This window comes from Gobio gobio (genome assembly GCF_949357685.1).
Source record: "Gobio gobio genome assembly, chromosome: 20".
Taxonomy (NCBI): Eukaryota; Metazoa; Chordata; class Actinopteri; order Cypriniformes; family Gobionidae; genus Gobio; species Gobio gobio.
In genome coordinates this window covers 24,716,119-24,739,192 of record NC_137113.1, presented here as the reverse complement: position 1 = coordinate 24,739,192, position 23,074 = coordinate 24,716,119, and the positions used below count along the sequence as shown (strand labels likewise).

The following is a 23,074-nucleotide window of genomic DNA, read 5'->3' as shown; positions in this document are numbered from 1 at the left end:
TTGGTTTTAATTAGATTATGCTGGGAAAAAAAATCGTTTCGGAACCAACACTGCTGCACAGATGCTCTTCTATAGGCATTTGAACTAAGGATGCACGATATATCAGCCACCATATCTGTATCAGCTGATATATGTTTGTTTTTAAGGTTATTGTTATCGGCCAGATAAGAAAATTATGAATAATGGATTTTTTCCATCAGCTGAGACACTTCAGATGCGCACGGATTGAAGATGGCTTTGAATTGCTTGAAATTTGATTGGAAACATTTCAAAAAAGGAAAATACAGTTAAGTGCAACATGCAGCACAAGCCTGTCATAGACATAAAATAATAATGATGACATTATAATTCTGTGCTTGGGACATGGCTTTTAATGGTGAGACTTTTGTTTTTGTAATCAGGCTCTCAAAAATTTTATAAAAAATAGAATTTAGATTTATCAGCCTATTTATCGGTTATTGGCTTGTATAAAGAATTATCGGTTATCGAATCGGCCAATTTTTTTTATATCAGTGCATCCCTATTTTGAACTCTTTGATTTAGCTCTTCATTAACCCCCGGCTAAAGTCTTCCAGTTCTCCAGACAGGATCTTTGCAGATATTTCAAACCTGTCTCAGTGAGTAAAATTGAAAGTTGGTAGATGTTGTCTTTTCAGAGACAACATCTTCATAGACAACATCTTGTTCAGAGATTTCCATATCAGAGCTGCAGGAGGCTATTCTTGTTGTGCCAGATTTCTCAGTACAAGCCCAGTCAATCAGTTTGGTGTGTACAGAAAAAAACATTGTGCCACCATTATGATAAACAGACTTGATTATGCCTTTCAGGTTTGTTTGAATAGGACTGAGTACCTTAAAATCAAATTTGAAACACCAGCGTTTCCAGTCCTGGTTTATTGCACTTTGCCTTGCTTTTATGAAAACACGAGGGTCTGCATTCATCCAGGTAATTGGAAGAATGTGGGATTTTTTTGTGGGAAGTCCAGCCAAAAGCATTTGGACTTGCACGGATATTTAAGTTGTTTTTCCACTCGATTCATAGATAGCAGCATACAAATTTTGTCGATTTTTAGTTTTTAGTAATTATTCATACATTTCAAACCTCTTGAAAATGATTATGGCCTGGTTTCACAAACAGGGCTTAGATTAAGCCAGGATTAGGCTTTAGGTTTTTTAAATGTACCTTACCGATATGAACATTTTGTCAGATACCGGCAATTCACAAAAGAATTTACAACATATTTCAATAGTGTATACAGTTATAATGTTATGACAGCCCCAATCATAGTTATTAATGTTTTGCATTGCTGTTTGAGTGTGCGCTGAAGCTGAAGATGATCACAGGTACATGGAAGTGCTGCAGGTTATATTCGCAGCGCAGCACTAAATTCTGTACAGGGAGTGTAGAATTATTAGGCACGTTGATTTTCTGATCATATTTTTTTTCCAGGCACATTTGACCAATTCCAAACCACAGTAATCCTAATAACTACTATTGATTTAGTATTTAATAATGTATAAGTGATTTATAATTGTTCATGAAGGCTGGAAATGAAAAACACCTTATATTCAGGTGTGCAGAATTATTAGGCATGTTTTCTTTTACAGATAAATTGAGCCAAAAAAGAGATTTAACTCTAAAATAAAAGTCAAAAAGTATTAAATGCCCATGAGAAGGATGCAATACTAATGCAATACTAGACATTGCAGTTAAGGCATGACCATTGGACAGTGAAATGCTCGTTGGGTCAGCAGGGTCAGACAAAAACATGTGGTGAAGAAAAGACGCCTGTTAACCGCAAAAGAATTAAGAATTAAGGTGAAGAATTAAGGGTGAAACCATTAGGGACCCTTTAGTCTCCAGCGCCACCATTTTCCAGAGCTGCAACCTACCTGGAGTCTCCAGAAGTGCGAGGTGTCAGGATCTCAGAGACTTCAGTTAGGTAAAGAATCCTAAAAAATGACCCCCACTAAATAAGAATCATAAGCTGAAGTGTTGTAAAATTCATGAAGCCTGCTTTTTTATAGGCTTTATAGGTTTTATAGGTTGAGAGTGACTCTTGAAGGACCAGCACCACATCCTCTAGTACCACTGTTTGAAGAATTCATCTTCCAGAATCTGGCAGTACGTTTTGGGAGTTCATTTTAGTCCATCCTGAAGTCCGTTTTGCAGAGATGGACTAAAAATGAACTCCCAAAACGTACTGATTCTGGAAGATGAATTCTTCAAACAGTGGTACTAGAGGATGTGGTGCTGGTCCTTCAAGAGTCACTCTCAACCTATCTGTCTATAAAGCCTATAAAAAAACCTTCTTCATGTATTTTACAACACTTCAGCTTGTGATTCTTATCTAGTGGGGGTCATTTTTTAGGATTCTTTACCTAACTGAAGTCTCTGAGATCCTGACACCTTGCACTTCTGGAGACTCCAGGTAGGTTGCAGCTCTGGAAAATGGTGGCGCTGGAGACTAAAGGGTTCCTGATGGTTTCACCCTTAATTCTTCACCTTAATTCTTAATTCTTTTGCAGTTAACAGGTGTCTTTTCTTCACCACCTGTTTTTGTCAGATCCTGCTGACCCAACGAGCATTTCACTGTCCAATGGTCATGCCTTAACTGCAATGTCTAGTATTGCATTAGTATTGCATCCTTCTCATGGGCATTTAATACTTTTTGACTTTTCAGTCTGAGTTAAATCTCTTTTTTGGCTCAATTTATCTGTAAAAGAAAACATGCCTAATAATTTTGCACACCTGAATATAAGGTGATTTTCATTTCCAGCCTTCATGAACAATTATATATCACTTATACATTATTAAATACTAAATCAATAGTAGTTATTAGGATTACTGTGGTTTGGAATTGGTCAAATGTGCCTGGAAAAAAAATATGATCAGAAAATCAACGTGCCTAATAATTCTGCACTCCCTGTATATTAGTGTTTTTTTTTTTTTATCCTTTATTATTTACATTATACATTACTATGTTATGATTTTGTATTGGTATTATTACTTAGTTTCCATTGTTTAGTGAACGGTGGAAGCAGAGCTCACACACACACGTCCTCACCCCTGCTGTCACACATCAACGCAAATTAAGAAATACTGCTCTTATTAGAGTGCTGTCATTTTTAAAGTACTAGTACTAATACAATTTCATACCGTACCCCCCAGTCGACTACAAATATTGACGTCGACTAATTAACAGCTTCGACGCAGTCGATTGTATCGACCCTTCGCGACAGGCCTAATACTACATAAACATAATATTACGACTTATAGCTATCTGCCCAAAATGACGCGACTGCACAAGTGAAGCTTGGACTAAGTTACATGCTAATCTGAATGTTTAACTCCTGTTGTAGATGCGCTCTTCCCACAATGCACTGAAACGCAACAACTAAACCCAAAGAATTCACAACATTTTATTACAATAGTGTTCTCATTATAATGTTATGCTATGACAGTCCCAGTAGTTCATGTTGTGCATTGCTGTGTGAGCTGTGCACGCTAAAGCTAAAGATGACCCACCGGTACAATGAAGCGCTTTACTGCATCCATAATTAACTCAACCAAACATTCTATTTGATATTAATCAGATGTATACAAAATAAACATAATATTGCAACTTACAATGGCACAAAAGGCTGCGAATGCACAAGCAAACTTGACTGTAACTCCATGGACGTGCTCTTTCCACAACAACGTGCTACTAAAATAAGGGCACACAAAGAATTCACAACATTCTTTTACAGTCATGTTCTCAAGATATTTTTATGTAGCTAATATGACAGATTTGTGCTGCACATGTTGCACTTGTTGTACCTTTTCGAAGGGATTCCAACCATATCAAGCAATTCGAAACCATCATGGCGAACAACGCGCATCTGAAGTGTCTCTGCTGAAGGAAATACATTATCAATCGCCTTTTAATATATTTAATTAAAAATGACCATTTATCGGCTGGTAACGATATGGTGGCGATATATCGTGCATCCCTAATTACTGATGTACATCTTGAGACAAAACAACGGCACTGACATATTTTATATAGCTATTTCATGTCAGTGTAAGTTGTTTTCAGTTAAGACAGCTCAAACATGTATTTTATTCTGGGACTAGGCCTAAACCTTGTCTGTGAAACTGGCCAAAAAAGTCTGAATATTCCATTGTTTAAAGAGCATGGCTTATTTATTGAGAGTAAGGCATTTACGGTGGCATTATTAAGACGTGAAGAGGTTGTATGCACTTTCATCCATGGTGTTTTAATGTTGTAATTTATCAAATCCTAGTTTGCATGGTTCTCGTTAAGCAGTTGTGGGCACAATACATTATTTCTGCATGATTGTGGAATATTCAAATGAATGCGTTCAATTAATGCTTTTTTTGGGTTTTCATTTTTGGCCTATGCAGAAAATGTAACTTCATTTTATAGATAAAATTAAAGAAAATATGATAAGTGGAGTAATGCTTCTCATTAATATAGCCATGCTTGTTATGTTTCGAATCTTATGCTCTCTATAAAATTACTCCCACTTTCCCTGAATCTTGACAATTTTAGTGTGAATTTTTAATTAGCATGGTGAAGCATTTCATTTAATTAAGCATTTGATTAATTAAAACCAGACACAAATATTGTGTATATATATTTTTTAAAACAGTGAAAGGCAAAAAACGTGCAGAACTTCTAAGTCAGCTGTGAGTCAGAAGCAGCTGTGTTTAGCTAGGTCTTCCCTGATGGATGGGTTTAGCTAACACTACTGACTGTCACATGCAACGGGCATAGCCATTTGTAAAAACCCAGCCATGAATCTTGTCACAAACCCACAGCAGCGAGACACCATGACATGTTTGCACTGGCTCTCAGGTGCCCTGTGGCACATCATCCACAGTGCGCACCTGGCCACTCTTAGCTCAACAAGCGCCGCTCGCCGCAGCTTGACAGTGATCTCGGCTCTCTTTACGAGGGAGGCCTCGCCGCTGCCACGCATGTGACTGCGAGAAGGTGTTTTTAATGTTCGGGCAATGCCACGGCTGAAGGCTGGAACATTAAGCACTGATATCTACAGTATAGTACAGAGGCTTTCGCTGTGGCTGGGTGATCCTGCACGCACACACTGGGCAGCACTGTCTCAGCCGACTAATCTGATAATCCCATGCAGATGTGTCTATGAGTGAGTTTGCATCTGTGCATGTGGACCGAGAGGGAGAGAGAGAGAGAGAGAGAGGGGAGACGGGGAGTTGCAAGATTGTCAGCATCCTCCTTACGTGATTTGGTTGTTTATCCGTTTCCCTTCCGGAATGAGGGGCTTATGTCACAGTTCAAAACATTTAGATATTATGTAAATTGCCAAATGAATTGTTCTAAGACAACCTGAATGCATAATACAGATGCAGTTTTTGTTCTTGTTGATAAAAGTGTGTGAGTCTCTGAGGGGAATGGCTGCAAATGCTCCGGTAATACTGATAAAGTTTATATCTGGTAGTAAAAGTTCCACTCTCACATTTGCCTCGATGCATTTCTCGAGGGAAGTGCTAATGTCTCCATGTTTTTTTTGCTGGTCAAGGCAGTGGGTGTGCATTTCATACCATGCCATCTGTCATATCATTTATTTATAGTAGAATAACTTTTTTTAAGACTTTGGTGCTGCTGAGGTCATATTAAGGCCATCAGAGCTAAAAACCCCCTCCAGTATTAAATCTAGTGTTGATCCACAAAGGATACAGACCTTTAGCTTACTGCGTAGACCAAAGCTGGTGGAGTTGGCTGGAGCTTCAGACCAGTATGTAATCATCCTAATAGGTTGAAATTATGTGTCGACAGAATCGATGATGCCAATATCCAGGTTTCCATCCAAGGATGTAATAGTGGATGGAAATGCCAATTATCCATCATCTTTTATAAATGTCGACACTTATCTTTTTCCATTTAACTTTAGCGTGTAAATTCTATATCAATACTTCAAATGTCGTGAAAAAATAAAATTGGGTGGAAACTGGCTGGAGACAGCAAATTTTGCAAACAGTGCAAAAAGTGGATGGAAACTAATCGGGGGGGGGGGGGGGGGGGACTGGCCATCGGGAGCACCGGGAGTTTTCCCGGTGGGCCGCTGGACAATGTGGGCCAGCCCTTTGCTACGTAAAAATATATGATGAATGAATAATGGTACATTTACGTAGCCTATCTTTCCGTCAGCCCAGACGAATGGCCTGCGCGGCCCATGTGAGGGGAAAACTCTAATCTATTTTGCCTGATCAGTCTCAGTGGTGTAAAAACGCTCGTCAATGTCAAAATGTTTGAGATATCCAATTAAATCGAAGGAGGCGGGATTTATTGTTCACAGAAACCGAGCAGCGCAGCACTTGAATGCGAGTCGAGGTAAGATAAACAGCTGAACTTGAGGAGTGAATTGACATTATTAATATTACAGCAATATTTACTGTTTACGATTAACAAAATTTAACCAATGGACATTAATTTCCAGGGATGCAAACTACTGCTGACCTTTTCGAATTTCTCAGATTGTAATGCCATTTACGAAAATTTCGCAATCTTTTTTTTTTTATCGTATTCACTTTGTCGATAACAATATGTGCAAAAAGTGGATGGAAACTTGGCTAATGATGAGTAATTATTTTGCACCCATCAAAAACGTATGTTCTATAATTTGTGTAGTAGGGCTGGGCAGTATATCAAGTATATAGTACGATGTATTGATATATTTTAAGTAATCGATAAGGAATGAGGCAATACCATTTATATAGAAATACAGTAGTTTGATACTAGTGGAGGACACAGAGTGGGTTGCTTCGGGAAAGTGCAACATCCAATTTGTCCTAAATTGGGCTTCAAAATAACTGGTAGGATATAACATGTATAGCTTAAAGCAGCTTGCTCCGCCAGATGCTCTGACAGTTAGCCTACATGTGCTGACAGATAGATACTTGCGCTGTTTAATGTGTTTGAGATGTAGTGCTTTCCACGGTGCATAACTTAAATTTCACAGGTATATTCTCCATCTGTAAATGTTAATTCATGCAAATATTTCCATTTTGCTGTCAGGAGTGAATCTCCTTTTCTAGTGAATCAATCTAGAAATTTTTTTCTATCTCTGCTAAACTTCACAGACTTCCAGGAATCAGCTCCACCACGCGGATGCGCTCCAAACAGACGGAGCGCAATAAAATAGGAGCGCAATAATTCTGACTAAAATATACATATAGCTAAAATATTTGTTTTTGGACAATAAATGTGCCAAATGTAAAGCCTACAAGTAAGTGTATTTTATGATAGCAGTAACTGTAAAGTGACTATTGTAATGGGGGAATCAAATGTTGGCTAATATATTTAGTCTGCTTTTGGTTGTATTTATTTTCTTTTTAAGTTTAGTGAATTTAAAAATAAGATTTTTTGCACATAATAGCACAGTCTACATTACATTCACTATATGGATGTGAAATATATATTTGTTTTGAATAAATACAGATATAATTTATCCAAGTAGTAAAATGTAGAAAATACTGTATATCGCCATTCAACCAAAAAAAAAAAACCAACCAAAAAAAATCGATGTAGTATGCATGAATATAAGCATATACTACATCCGTCATGTGAGCTACCAGTGTCAGTTATGTCACTTCATTGCTATTCACAAATCCTCTCCCATGGCCTCATGGGATAGTAAAGTGTCCATCAGATGTGCACTTCAGAATCTTGCTGGGTATTTTTCACCTACTGTTTTATAAATGCTGTGAATTTGGACATACTTCTCTTTTAACATACTGTTTTGCACCTACAATATAGTAGATGTATACGACTTCAGAATGATGCAGTCAAAGACTCCCTAGAGCACATGCTAATCGGTAGTATAGCAACGGCGCTTAATACGGTTACATTCATACAGCATTTTGTTTTTTACGAGCATGATAACCGCATTCTGTAACCAAGTTGACACCTGCACATTTTTCAGGACTTGGAAGCGCAATCTCGGACATCTTGCACTGTATGAATGGAATCGCACTGGACAGCTAGTTTTCTCTCTTGTCACGTAATGTGTGAGCCATGCTGAACTCTGTAATTGTGCTAATACGTCCCGTATTTATAAGCCCTGTGTTAATCATGAGGGCTTTGTTTACTCACGGAGGAGGAGAAATGAGTTGCGTTCATCTGGAGATGAATGATCTCATGCGCTCGATTGGATTCATTTATTTAATAACACGCTGTCAGTTGCGATAACTTCCCAGTGTTATGGACATCGCCTTCTCTGATACTGTCACTATGGTTACCTGAGTTAAAATGCGGTTGTGACTGCTGTTCGTTCATATAGATTTGCATTCAAGCAGATACTTTTAATCTCCTAAATGAAAACAACATTTCAAGACTCACACCTGTAAGCAAACACCTGTTGTCATTCCAAAACAGTGACTGTGGACGCAGCCATCATGGACATTTATTGATAGATGACTTTATTATTTGGCACTTTATTTATTTGTAAAGTAAGTATTTTTATGAGAATAAAATAAAACATAAAAAAATGTAATTAAAACAATAAACATTGAAGGATTAATGGCAGAAGTTACCGTTATTATTTGTTACTAAAGGGTTTATTGACTGACCAGAAAATAAGCAATAGATTAGCTGTAAAAATGATTGCTAGTTTAATCGGCTAATCTGAAAAATATTATTGATTAATGGTAAAAAACAATCGTTAGATTCATCGACTAATCCTAATGTACAGTATGTCATTGCTGCTGCCAAGTCTTTGCTTTACTTCTAAAGCGATTTATGCTTTGAAGAAGCCGATTCAGAGGTCCGATCATTGGCACAGAGGAATGATGACACGTATCAAGGGTGATTACACATACAGCATATTGCCTGGCCTTTTATATTGATAAATGGTTCAGGATGCTTGGGCTTGATTGAAAGAGTCCACCGGGGATGAGCCCTGCAACATTACACTGGTGCAGCTGGATCCATAATGTGGTGCCACAAACGGGCCGGGTGAAAGACAATTATCTCATAAGTCAGTAAGCACAGCTGTCGGCAAGGTCAAGTTTCATTTATGGGCGGCATTTGCGCCTCTTTCTCTTTTCACCCTGCATGGATGAGCCCCGGTACTGCCTCAGTTCCATGATGAATACTAATGGTCGCCTCTGACAATTAGTCTCTGAAGTGTTTATTTACAGCATCACCTAGTTTCTCTGAGACTTCTGGAAGTGCCATGTGTAGGTAGTTTATCACTGACATGCTCTTTAGAAGGATCAGGGATATAAATGTATACAGTTGTAGTGTACTAGTTTTGTTCTGTTGTTCTCCTCTTCCATTGAAGAAAAACACTTTGAGGTAATGGTACAAACAAAGTGTTAGTTAGTGTTGGTTCATTTGTATAGTTATGCTAAGTTAACCATACCGTAATAATTTGTTGTCCTATAAATAGGGGGGAAAGTGGTGTAGTACAAAAAATGTTGGATTTAACCAAATGCTCAATAAGATACTGTGGGTTGGAGCAGAATCTTAAACCAAATCACTGTGTGTGAATCCGTGTCAGAGCCCTAAAAGAAGGCAACAAAACATAATTTTCCTTTTAGGACAATAATTGAGTTGGGAAATAATCCTTTCGGCACTATTTGCAAACAATATGTGCATTAATTTGCGTCAAATATATTATTGTCCCGAGATTCTTTGCATTAATGAGTAAATACATATATTTGCTGGTGACATTCGAAGAGCAGTGACACGTTTGTGTGCAATGCATTATGTTTTGTGATTTCACCTGAAAGAATAGAGTCTCTCTCCACAACGGCATTAAGCGATAGATTGACGTGCTAGTCTGTGTGTGAAGACTGTGCAAGGCACGAGCCAAAAGAAAATGTAAACCCCGCCTACTTTGATTTAATTGGCCATCTCAATCATTTTGACATTGACGAGAGCTGTTCGACCAGACCGCTGAGACAAACCAGACTAAAATGTAACTTTTAAACCTTTTTGTCATCCTAACAACAACATACAAAGCGCTGCATAATGAAGTGCAGCAGAGCAGTGCAAGAATTTCAAATATTGGGGTGGGCAATTTGCCAATTCTAATTATTGCGGGGGAATTGTCCCCCTCAATGTCTATGGTGGTTACGGCCCTGCTGTGCAGAGTGACGCAAAAATTCCAGACAGAAAGCGTGTCAACAAACATGTTGGTTTGTAGCATTGATCAGCAGTTTGCGGAAGCAGCAATTGCATAGTGATTTTTGCAAGTGATTGGTATTTACACCCACTCGAGCAATTTTGTTTGCTAAACTAAAGAAGCCATTGAACATCGTCGAGAGGTTGAAAGGAATTGGATTGACGGTCGTCATCGTGTTAGACCCGCCAATAGTGCTCCAGGTGGATAAGCCAGTTTGTGATTGGTCCCCGCAGATTTGTAACGGAAGCAGGATAGAAAAATGTACAGGTTTCTCCTTCAGTTTGAGGTTCATTTGTGGTTGCTTCAAGCTATTACAATACCACCTTCCACTGCATTTAGTAGTCTGGCCTTCTTTATTTTATTTACAGATATAACGTAAAGCATGGATAAATAGTGGAAGTAGCAGTTTTTGTCTAAATCCATCCTGACAGCTCTAACATATTTAAATAATTATTATAGGCTTGCCATAGTGATTTAGGCTAATTCAAAAACATGGACAATGGTTTTTTGATGTACTCTCATTTTACATTTTAGTTCATTTTGAACAAAAAGTTGTAAAAAGGCCACATACACACTGTAAAGTTTCAGGACTGACAACCATATTTAAATGCGGGAGTGAGACCCCTAAATTATCGCTCTGTGTTAGTACAGAACACGACTCACCCCCGAAACTGCAATGATTGACACCGTGGTAACCATAGCAACGATCTGGCTTCTTGACCAAAGTAAAATTACAGCGACAAAAGACTCATTATCGTTATGTTGAGCAATTTTAACTAAAGCTCAGTCGCCAGAGACTGTGTCTACAAGTTATTAAAGTGAGCAAATGTGGGTCGAGATATTTAGGTATTATTTTCAGCAGAAAGTATTTTGACATATTTAGTTGTCAGTATCTGCATTTTGTCGGGAGTTAATTTGGTTGTAGAATGCGGTTATCACTCCCGTAAATTACTGACGTGTGTGCGTGTGTGTGTGAGAACTGAACAGGATTAAGCACTAAAAGGTGAATTGACAACCAAATTTAGCTGATGTGGCCATAGTGTAGCTTTAATAACCAAAATACATACAAAATACAAAGTTGCTTACAATCTTCTTAAATACTGTAGACATCCATTGTATACCCTGACCCATCAATTAGTCAAGAAACATTAAATTAAGAGAACCTAAATGTGTCAGGAAAATGCAAACCTTGCGCCCAAATGTTAGTAGAATGCTAGGGCCTTATTTTCATGTGTATTGGGGGCACAATTGTATGTGCTCCCACAGGTCCAGTTCTATCTGCAGCTGTGTGAATGTAATAGTTTCTATGGTTTCTAATACACACATTGAAGAGTCCCTCATGCCAGGTAGATGCTAATAATAACAAGCTTCACTCATATCTGTCCATAAATAGAACTTCTACACTAAATACGTTCTAAAAGACCATTTGGATGAATAGTGATGCTCTTCATCCCATTGCTTTCTACAGTGGATAAGTATTTTTTTGTAATTTTGCTCTTGTGTAACTTGAGTAAACGAGTACTTTTGTGTGTACAGAGTTATAAACACATTCTGTTTATGAGGTCTCTTCTAGCACTAAGAGCAGATCCTCATCTGGTGGGATCACAGGGATGCATGACAAATATAGCTGCACTTGGATGCACCAGAAAGCACTGAGATTTAGGTGAGAGATTTGTTTAAATAGTGTTCGTCAACTACTGTAGTTGGTGTGAAAGCAAATACTCAACTACTTAATTACTCATACACATCCCTAATCTCTAATGGTGGCAAATGTAGACAAATTTCCCTCTGTGGCTTTTATGTTTAGCTGTTGTGAAGTGCCTGTTTGAAAATCCTTTACCAAGCAGGGGGGTCTCCCCATTGGGAACAGGGATCAGAAAATTAGTGTTAATTACTTTTTGATCTATTGACACTAACTCTGCAGACATTCAATAGGTTTGTTACCTCTGTGCTGCAACCACCCTCATCTATTCATTTGATTACCCAACTCTGAATAATGCATGAGCAAGTCAGCTGCTGGGGAAGCGGCATCATTTGTAAAATGCTGAAAAGGCAATGCCAGCAGCATTCAATCATTTAAATGATATTATTAAACCAATCACTTGAATCCCATTATTAAAGAATAAAATGTAAACCCTGTTGGATCTGAGTTGATACTGTCCATCAGAGCGAGTTCAGACTTAATCTGGCCTTTATGTATCGTCTTCCACTGAGAGCGGGGCCATTGTTTGTTTAGTAATTGTATGTCCTTCCCTTTGATTAGTTATGACAGGATGCAAAGTGATGCAGATGACGCTGCCAATTACGTGAAGTCTTTTGGACGGGACATGTTACAATTAACAGCTTTACATTTCTATTCCGTATAACCTCCTGACTGAGTTTTTGCTTTAGTTTTAAGGCATTTCTTTCTGCTGAAGCCAGTAAATATGTTATTGGGGCACCGCCAAGCTGTGTGGGAAATGGAATAGAACTTAGCTGCTTTGCTCAAACTGCTGTCATAATGAAATATGTGATGTCTCATTTTCATGCAGCCCTGCACATTCAACTGGGACACACATAAGATCTGAGTGTATCGAATTACATTCAATCACAACAGTTCTTTAGACCCTGTAAGCTTACAGCCGTATACACACTTACATAAAAGCCATCAAAAGTCTCATTTTAATCACAAAAGGCATAAAAACTACTTCCTTGGATGTTCTATGGAAAGCTTTTGTCGCATCAAGTCTGGAGTGCTTCAGTCTTATGCTTTCAGAAATGATCAATTGGCGTTCTGTTTTTCCTATCCAGTCTCCGTCCCGCTAATAACGGCGGCTTTGAGCTGCAGGGATGGGAGCATTGTTTTCCTCACTGAGAGGGAGAGAAATGTTTTGATGCAGTGTCTGATGCTTGTCCTGGAGCTTCCACTAAAGCTCTCCTGTATTATTACGCTGGTGTCCCTCAGGAGAACATGGCTGATGAATTGTTATTGCCTCGCACTCCATACTAACTTCTGCTTGAAGATAGATCCTGACAAGATACCTGAGACAAAGAGAGGGAGAGATTTGTGACGTTCATCAATTGGTGGCGAGATATAAAGTTTTGTAGTTTTGACACATTTAAACAGTTACTACTGTATTAGGCATATACAGCAGTTTAATTTGCTATTTGCAAGGTGTGAGACTTGGAACCATATATGACCATACTTGAACAAATAGCCATGGCCGAATTTATTGGCAGTGACATAAATGTAGTGTTTCACAAAGGTTGCTGCTTTAGTGTTTATTCACATTGTTTCTAGATTATTGTGCTGTGATCAGATGCATTTAAATTAACTTTTTTGGCCCTGGTACAACATGGAAAGCTAACATAATTTAATTTATCATCATCAGCACATGAAAGTGTGAAGTCAGGTGAAATCACTCTATCATTCTGATTGGATTATAGGAGCAAACTAATTGTTATAAAATGAGGGAAGAAGTGCTTCCAATCATTGTGGTGTTGTGTTAGCAATAGTTAGCTCCAAAGACAGCATGAAGCCATCACCGCTTTGCATCGAAATGGCCTCACATGCAAAGAAATTGCTGCAAAGAATATTAGACCTGGAAAAAAAAAACATTCCAGTAGTGCTGGGCGGTATACCGGTTCAAACCAAATACGGGTATTTATTTTTATGATATGAATTTTGATGATACCGCAATACCGGTATATGTCGCGTTCGGACGTTCGGAACGCAGCGCAACGCGTCACTGTTCGAGGGCTCACGTTTCACTGTTGCACTGTGGTGAGAGCACACACAGCTGAGATTGCATCACAGCCTATGGCTGAATCTGAAATCGCCCCCTAAAGCTTCGTTCACTATTCCCTACGTTATCCACTTAAATAGTTCACTTGACGGAGTGAATGAAAACGACTGAGTGAATTCAGACAGCCGTTGTGTGTACATCGGCTGTACACTCGTTATTGCGGTGCAATGTGAGATTGAACGAGTGCATTCAATAACGTCCACTATGGTTTCGTTACGGACACCACTACAAATGGCTGTCCCCTCAAATAATGCCCTATTTGCAGAGGTGGAAAGAGTAACAAAATATTCTACTCAAGTAAAAGTACTATTACTTCAATTAAATTTTACTTAAGTAGAAGTAAAAGTACTTGTCTAAAAATTTACTCAAGTAAAAGTAAAAAGTAGTTAATTTAAAATGTACTCCGAGTAAAAGTTACTGAGTTGCTTTTTTTAACAGCGGGGTGGGGGACTCTCTCGTGTAGGGTTGTAATAGAATGAGATTTTCATGATATGAAAACATCAGTTTCACAGCATCACGGTATTAATTATTTAATAAATAAACTGTATTATTAAATGATGGTTATTATTATCACCAGTTACAATGGCATTAAATTAATGAAAACTGATTTTTTATTTCGGTTGAACAAATCCTTTATTATAACAAACATGAAACCATTTGTTTGTTTTGTTTTTTTATGAAAATTTCAATAAAACATGTCTAATGAACTAAATTAAATAAATAATTATTAATTAGATTAACAACTTTAAGAATAATAGTCTTATGAAATGTTTATTTTTATGATTTAATACAAATACATTAGCAAAACGGTGGTAATCAAATAAAAAATATATTCTTAAACAATGTTTAAATTATGCAATATTATTATTGTTGTTATTATTATTTATTGTAGGCCTACAATAGTAATATATTTCTGTCACAATTTCATCTAGTTAAACCGTTTATTTTGACGGGTTTTAGTGAGGACCTATTTCAGTGAAGATCTGTTTCAGAATGTATTTGATAATGGCTTTTAATCAAATAAAATCATGAAAATGTACATTAGGGGGTCTCAGATCAGCTCTGAAATGTTCATATGTCCATGTCCAAATATGTTTTTTGAGACGTTAAAGACCACGAGCATCGCGTAGGCTACTTAAGTATGTAGGCTAGTAGACGAAACGGCGCTGCTCATTCACACAGAGACAGAATAAACAGATCATATATTCATATAGCAGTGTTTTGAGCTTTAATATTCACACACCATGTCGCGATTTGATTTTTTGTACAGCTCTACTGTCGATGTATTCATTCATCCATCAGTTTGCGTGTTTTACGCGACATCTGCGTTAAACTGTAAATTAAATTGTCATGTCAGGATTCCGGGATTCCCTCTGCATCACAGAAAACATTCGGCCTTAAGTTATAAACGTACCTTTATCCGCACAGAGGGATGGTGTTCCCGAACATGTTCTATGTGTTTCCTCCTTTGCATCAACATTTTTTTTTGCTAATTTGATATCCTCAAGGACAACACCCGGCTATTTTTCGTCTATATCCAAAGTATTTCCACTCTATCCAGGGGTTCACGACGGCGTTTCGCTTTCAGCTGAGTCTGATGTCTGTCTTGTCCGTCTCCATCTTTTTGTGATTTTTTTCGCATTCTCCCGCTCTTCAATTCAATGCAGTCGTTTCCGGATTGCGTTTTTTCCCCCTTTTGTATTATTTATTTTTACTCAGTAACGGATGTGGTTTAAAATGTAGCAAAGTACAATACTTCAAACAAAACATACTTAAGTAAAAGTAAAATTACAGATTTTTAAAACTACTTAAAAAAGTAGAAGTACACAGAAAAACTACTCAATTACAGTAACGCAAGTAAATGTAATTCGTTACTTTCCACCTCTGCCTATTTGAGGTTATAGGGGGCGATTTCGGATTCAGCCCTTGATTACAGCGGAGAATTCAAACTACATGAGGCACGCGAGAGAGAGCGGTTCCTGCGCGGAGCTGAGATTAACGTTCTCCACATGGATCATATTATAGCACACATAGACCGGAGCGAACGCGTTTAAGTTTTTCATGGACATTTCATATACTCTAGTGCTCTAAACATAAACCGGCAGTGTGTATGCATACATTTCATCACGTCTTCTTCAAATGAAATATTTTGTTATGCAAAGGACACTGAACTGTACGTCAGATCACGACCGCAATGACACAATGGGTCACAATGGGGTGAAACCTATATAATTTTGAAAAATACCGTGATTTACATTTTTGGTCATACCGCCCAGCCCTACATTCCAGTATCCAGCAAGTGCCTGGACCATCTCCTCAGCTGTGAATTGGTGTCACACCCCCCCCTATGCCCCCCCCCCCCCCCCCCCGTGCAGAGTTTACTCAATCAGCAGGTGTCTGTGAGCGCATGCGCAGTTCCGCACACACAAGTGAGGCCAAGACTTTTGGACAATGGCCTGATGTCAAGAAGGGCAGCAAAGAAGCCACTTTTCTCCAAGAAAACGTCAAGTACGGAGTGAAATTATGCAGGAAGGGTTGGAAGTAGACTGATGCATAGTTATTTTCTCTTATGAAGCCACCTTCCAACTGGTTGAGACATCAGGAAATTGATTTTCCGGAGAAAAGGTGAAGGCTACCTTGAGTCCTGTGTCGTGCCAACAGTGAAGCATCCTGAGTCAATCAATGTGTGTGGTTGCTTTTCATTTATGGGTGTGGGCTCTTACAATTGACCTATCGGTAAGCCCCGCCCCCCTTAGTTACTGTTGCTAACTCGGACAAACAAACGGAGTTGCTATATCAGATTGTAGCGTATATCCCATCCGAATGATGGCCAAACTTAACTGATGGTTTATCAAGTTTATTGCATCGTTATTCAAAAAATCATCGTAAGAGCTGAACGAACAAAGCATAAGAAGTGCGCTTTAACGTCTCATTCACAAACTATCTCTCTCCGTTGCATTACCATTAACATACACAGCAAATTACACAAAAACACTCAAACAACTAACAGTAAACAAACATATACACAGACCTTATGCCTTTTTGGGGGTGCAGTTAATAACTGGTAAACTTTGTATCTGCAAAACAACTCCGATAAACTGCGTGCGAGCTCTTCCTTTCGTTACCCGGAGACTATAATACCCATCAAAATAGGAGTCTTCCTTAGTAGGACAGATAATGTAGACCTTAAACATATCTAAAATTAAATTAATTTACATATAACCAGTTTAATATGGAGAGGCACTGAAATGTAGACCTTCGTGTTTTTGACCTACAGTGTACATGACGTGAGAACAGTTAGTTATTTCGGTTTGTATATTAGCAGGGACTTTAATCGTAACTTAACGAGAGTATGACAAACAGAAAATCCTCTCAGGATACCTGGAATCAGTGTTACAGTACCTCAGGCACTACGTTTTAGCATTTTTGTAGCATAAACACCATCAAACCGATGAGAGCTTCGGATTTTCCAATGTTTCTCTATGGCGCTGACACCTAAAGATGTCCGAGTTCCGGTCCCAGCGCAACTGTTACTCAACTGCTATTGGCTCATCTGCGTTCGAGGGGAGGGGCTTACCGATAGGTCAATTCTGCCCAAAAACACAGCCATGAATAAAGAATGGTATCAAAACATCCTGAAAGAGCAACTTCTCCCAACGATCCAGGAGCAATTTGGTGATCATTTGTGCATTTTTCAGCATGATGGACAGGGCTGTCCTTAGCACAGCGTGACCACAACGGATGGTACACAAATTAAGATATTTGGGGTGAAATCCGATGGCTCAGGGAGACCTGCATAGCCAGCAATGACATTTCCTCTCTCAAGATCCATGAATGTACTAAAAACATATTTAAATCATTTCATGTGAGTACAGTGGTTTGGCGCACCAAAAATATTCTTGTCGCTTTATAATATTAATATATTGAACCACTGTACTCACAGGAACTGATTTATTAATAATATTGAACCACTGTACTCACAGGAACTGATTTAAATATGTTTTTAGTACATTAATGGATCTTGAGAGAGGAAATGTCATTGCTGGTTATGCAGGCCTCACTGAGTCTTCGGATTTCAACACAAATATCTTAATTTGCGTTCCGAAGATGAACAAAGGTCTCTTATGGGTGTGGAGCGGCATGAGGGTGTGTAATAAATGTTTTTGTGTGAACTAACCCTTTAAGTGGCTCGGAGATCATTGAAATTTTAGATATGTGGCCATAAAATGTTTATCATTGGTTTCCAGTACACCATAGAAACATGGGAAAAAATGACCTACAAATACAGAAGCAAACTTTGAGAAACAACATTTGTCACTGCCAATACTTTCGGCCATGGTTATAACTGTAGTAAAAAACAAACCATATCCTAATGCATCCACTCATATCTGAAAATCTTTGTTAAATGTTTTTTTATTCCACGTTTTGACATTTAAATTTTTTTTTAAATTATCTGTATTGCATACATGAGTAATGATTTAATTGAGTTGATGAATAATTTCACTGTCCAAGGAAAAGCTGTTGGAAAAAATGTTTTATTCTACACAAGCTTTCTGCTACAGTATGTTAATCACATGACCACCCGAATACTACTTACTTTATCTTGGTCTATTATTGGAAACGTGTGATTGCAGAATAAATAACTGTTTGACAAAAACATATCCGTGAAAAAGGGTATGCCTACAGCGACATCGATAAGCAAACCTTTTTTCTTGCATGATGCTGCATCCTCTCCTGAAGGTCTCACTGTAAATCCAAGACCACCATTATCAGCTATTTTGGGAGACATCAAAGAACTAGACCTAAACCATTCAAAATTGCTATTCAGAAGTATTAATATACCGTCTGAAAAGTCTGTCTGTATCTAGTGATCCTCATTCATGGGGATCTTTTAATCAAGCAGTTTTCTCATTGCAGTCAACTTCAATTTTGGAGTTTCGACTGCGTATGTTCAGATAAAGTAGTACTCAGTGAAATCGTTAGCTTCATTGTGGTATTTGATTATTTTCCAGTAGAGCTCCTAAGAGGAGGAAGCATTTTCACCTCTCCAACCACCACCTCTTTTTGTGAAATTGAACCACTCTCCTGCATTAGTTTGTGTCCTTGATGGAAGGATTAACCCTCCTCTAGTTCCATTAAAAGGCAGCCTTGCCACCTCTGGCCCAACAGTCATGTTTTCCAGTGGCAGCAAGGACAAGAACGTTTAGGTGTAAAAATGCAATATCCTAAAATCTTGCCTTGTAATTTCAGGCTGTGACCTCCTTTAGCAGCAGGATCTTTACTTGGTCATTTTCAATTATAAACTACAGCCCTGGTTCAGTCAGATCTCTTGTCAGGTCCACCCAGAATGCATCTCCATTCTAATGTTTGAAGAACAAAAGTGGAGGTTTTTAATTCCAATTTTGTTTGTTTTGTGCCTCTCTTGCAGGGCTGTTTGCCAGAAACATTTACGAATGGAAAATGACAGGGAAAACAATGAATGGTCAAATTCAATAAAAAATGTATTTCTATAATTAATGCTAAATCACTCCAATTTTCTCTTCTTTTCTCACAGCTCAGCCAAATCCACCCAAAATCCATGAGGGATGGTGGGCTTACAAAGAAGTTGTTCAGGGGAGCTTTGTTCCAGGTAATCATTTTACAAAAGCTTTTTATCAGTGTTCACAAATGGTGTTCCCTACACTCTAAAAAAAAAAAAAGGTTCTATATGGCACCAAAAATGGTTCTATGCTCGTAATCATAGGGGAACCTTTTTAAGTTAGCACCAAAAGTGGTTCCTCTATGATTACGACGAAGAACTATTTTTGGTGCTATATAGAAGCTTTTTTTTTTTAGAGTGTACGCTCCTGTCACACACGCATGGATTGTACATTAGTTCTAATTATGGAGCAATTATTGCTTATTGTGACGTAAAATCACATTTTGTTAATCATTGACTAAATATGTCAGTATAACAACTCTTTGTTTTTAATTTCCGTAAGTTTGTTACCAGTGTTTGAATCAGTGAAGTGTTTTTTTGTTTGTTTTTTTATCTGTTTATTTAGAAAAAAATGCCTGCATGAACCAATTCACTTGTCTGTCTATCACAAGACCAAGCTCAATTTAAGATTGAACATTGGTCTGGGGATTCTGCTCTGTATTTTCTACTGCACAAGAGGCATGATAAACAAGCATAAATTAAACGACTCTATGCAATTGGATAGTCCTTCAACCAATCAGACCACAAGAGGCGTGATCAACGGGCAACGACCCCCATTGCGTTAAACCCTAATAGCGCGCCAGGTGGATAAGCCAGTCTGTGATTGGTTCCCCCAAAAGTGTAACACAAGCAGAAGAAATCAATGTACAGGTTTCCAGACTGAGTTGCAGGGCGAAATCAAATCGCCGGCAGATTAGGCTGGGTTTACCCAGTCTACCAATTCACTGGAATGATTCTGACTTTGATTCTTTAATTCATGTGGAGATTGTTGGACATTATTGATTAATTACCTTTCGCTTACCTGGCAGTAAAGCTGTGCGTGCATACAGTGTGACATTTAAAAATCCTTTTAATTTATCATTGACAGTGTGATACAGGATTAGAGCTTCCAAAAGAAAGTGGAAGAGTTCACTGCAGAAATGAAAATGCCAGACATGTTGAAATGCGTATAAGATTTAGGTTTCCTCTGTTTTTGTTAAAATATAAAATGTTTCATTTGATCTGATTAAAGCTTCTTCTGTCCAAAGAGTCTGTACAATTTCTCAAAGTAGTTCCTTATCCTTGAGCACAAGTTTGACTATAATGTAAATTGTGGTGAAGATGTTCTGACTTCAGTTATAGGGAAGTGAGGATGACAGCTTTGTAAATTCTGGTTTTAAGAGGGTTGTAACATCTGCAGAAGGGTTTTTTTTCCCTATCCTTTTTAATTAATCATTGTTTTAACTTTGAAGCAATAATTTTGTGTTACAAAGATTTCAAATAATTTAAAATGCTGATTTTAAAAATCAATAAATGCCACATTTATTATGTTATTATATATTTTATATAATATATTATTTAGTTTTCAATATTTTATTACTATTTTTATTGTTTGTGTGTGTTTGTGCACGCCGTTTCAGTTGGTTCTAATTTATTTTCCCCAAAAGTTTGGGGTCAGTTACACTATTTTACATTACGTTTTGAAGGAAGCTTTTCTTTGATCCAAAAAAAAAGTAAAGCCGGGCGCACACTGTGAGTTTAGACATTTGGGAGAATCATTGTAATCCATGCTGATTTGGAGCTCAAGAAACCTTTCTTAAAATAAATGTTGAAATATTATTTCCATTGAAAGTTGAAAAGAACAGCGTTTGTTTGAAATATGAATAATTTTTTACAACTATGAATGTCACTCTTGGTCAATTTAACGTGGTATTGTATGTGCGTACACAGTTGGCGAATAAATGCGACCCATTGTCTGCAGATGAAATTTATCACCAGCTGTTTTTTTCTGTCTCCCTCTATAATCTATAAACCTTTTTATGGAATAATGGAATAATGAGGGTCTATTGAGGTCAGAAAAGGGGCATCAACCTGCATAACTTGTGCAAGCCAGACGTCCAAGCTCATAGTTTATGATACCTTATTTATGTTTGTGGTTTTATGTGCTCTTTGATCCTTTTTTTTGTTGAGGATTACACTGTTCAACACTGTTAGGGAGGGCCAAAAGAAGGATTTTAAAAGAGGTAAAGCTGGAGAAAGGTTTTAAACCTTTGTCTCTGAGTCAGAGTCACATCCTGTGGAATATCACGCTGGGCTTAGTTGCACACCATCTTGAGCTACTGAGAGGGGTGTTGGATTGGCAATCTGGTTCCTGTTTATTCACCAGAGGTGTAGGAAGGACTTCGTGTTGGGGAAGGGGCAGCTGTATTTTGATGATTATTAAATGCTCTGTGCCCAGCAAACTAAAGTGCCAGTTATCTGTGAGTCCCAATGTTGCTGTACTGTATGTTGCAACTGCGCGATCTGCGTTTGCCTGCGAGACTGTGGAATGGCCCCTGACCGTTGCTGGCTGATGAGGTAGAACCTGTTGAACTCTCGGCTGGGCTTTAAATATTGCACACCACAGCCTGATTTCTGTGGTGAAAGATGGTGATAAATGAAGATTTACACCCTGTCATAGATCCATCACCAAATCAGAGTAGACATGTGGCATGATGTTATCTAGCTACAGTACAAGTATAAAAATATATATCATGAATGAGCATCTGAAAGTGTGTTAAAAGATAGAGTACAACTTACCGAAATCTGTATCAACCGCGGAAAGATGTCAATAAAACAGCTTGTAAACAATGTCATGTAACGTCACATTTACCTCACAAAAACCATATCCAGTGTCCATAAACTCATTAGTCAGCTAGAAAAATGACCTCCAGAGAGGAGCATTTTGATAAATTTGTAAATATTACTTATTCATTATCATTTATGTTCTTCAATATTTAATGCACGCTTGATTAAATCTGGCAAGTTTTTGACAGCCACCATTTAAATGTTTATTTCATATAGCTTTATTATAATACAAATAAAAATTGTATGCAAATCAGTTAATTTTTACCTTCAATATTATAGTATTATAGTAGACTACAACTGACTCCCATAGTTTACAGCATTAGTTAAGAGGATTGTTTTTCTTGAGAAAATTTTCCATGTATTGTACCTGATATATATCCAAGATAATCGATTGAAATATTGAATTGAATCGGAATTGAAATCGAATTGAATTGCAAGATTTGTCAATACCCCTACTGCTTATGATTTATGGAGATTAAAAAAAAAGAAAAAAAGTGGGTTGATTTTTACCATTTATAGGGTGGTTGTGTACACACACTGCCAACACACATTTATGTTCAAACACCATGTAAAAGTGAATTTTACACAATAGGTGCCCTTTAAAGCTGCACAATGTAACTTTTCCGTCCACTAGAGGTCACCTATTCAAAACAAAGGCGTAGTTTGATGACGCCACGTTTGAGCGCAGAATCTTGGGACATGTGGTCTTCAACTCACAGCCGGTGGAAAAGAATCGGGATAGGACTCGGGCAGAAATCTTGTTCATGGATGCGATTATTAACATTACTGTAGTATGAAGCAGAGCAGGACA

General features: G+C 37.9%; 1 protein-coding gene across 1 annotated transcript in view; it reads left to right on the top strand.

Moving 5' to 3' along the window:
• The window catches only part of ca10a (carbonic anhydrase Xa), a 217,641-nt gene that overhangs the window by 5,750 nt on the left and 188,817 nt on the right, over positions 1–23,074 (top strand). The window contains exon 2 of the mRNA XM_079845755.1: positions 19,513–19,587. Coding sequence (XP_079701881.1) covers positions 19,513–19,587 — 75 coding nt within the window. The remainder of the gene's footprint in view (positions 1–19,512; positions 19,588–23,074) is intronic.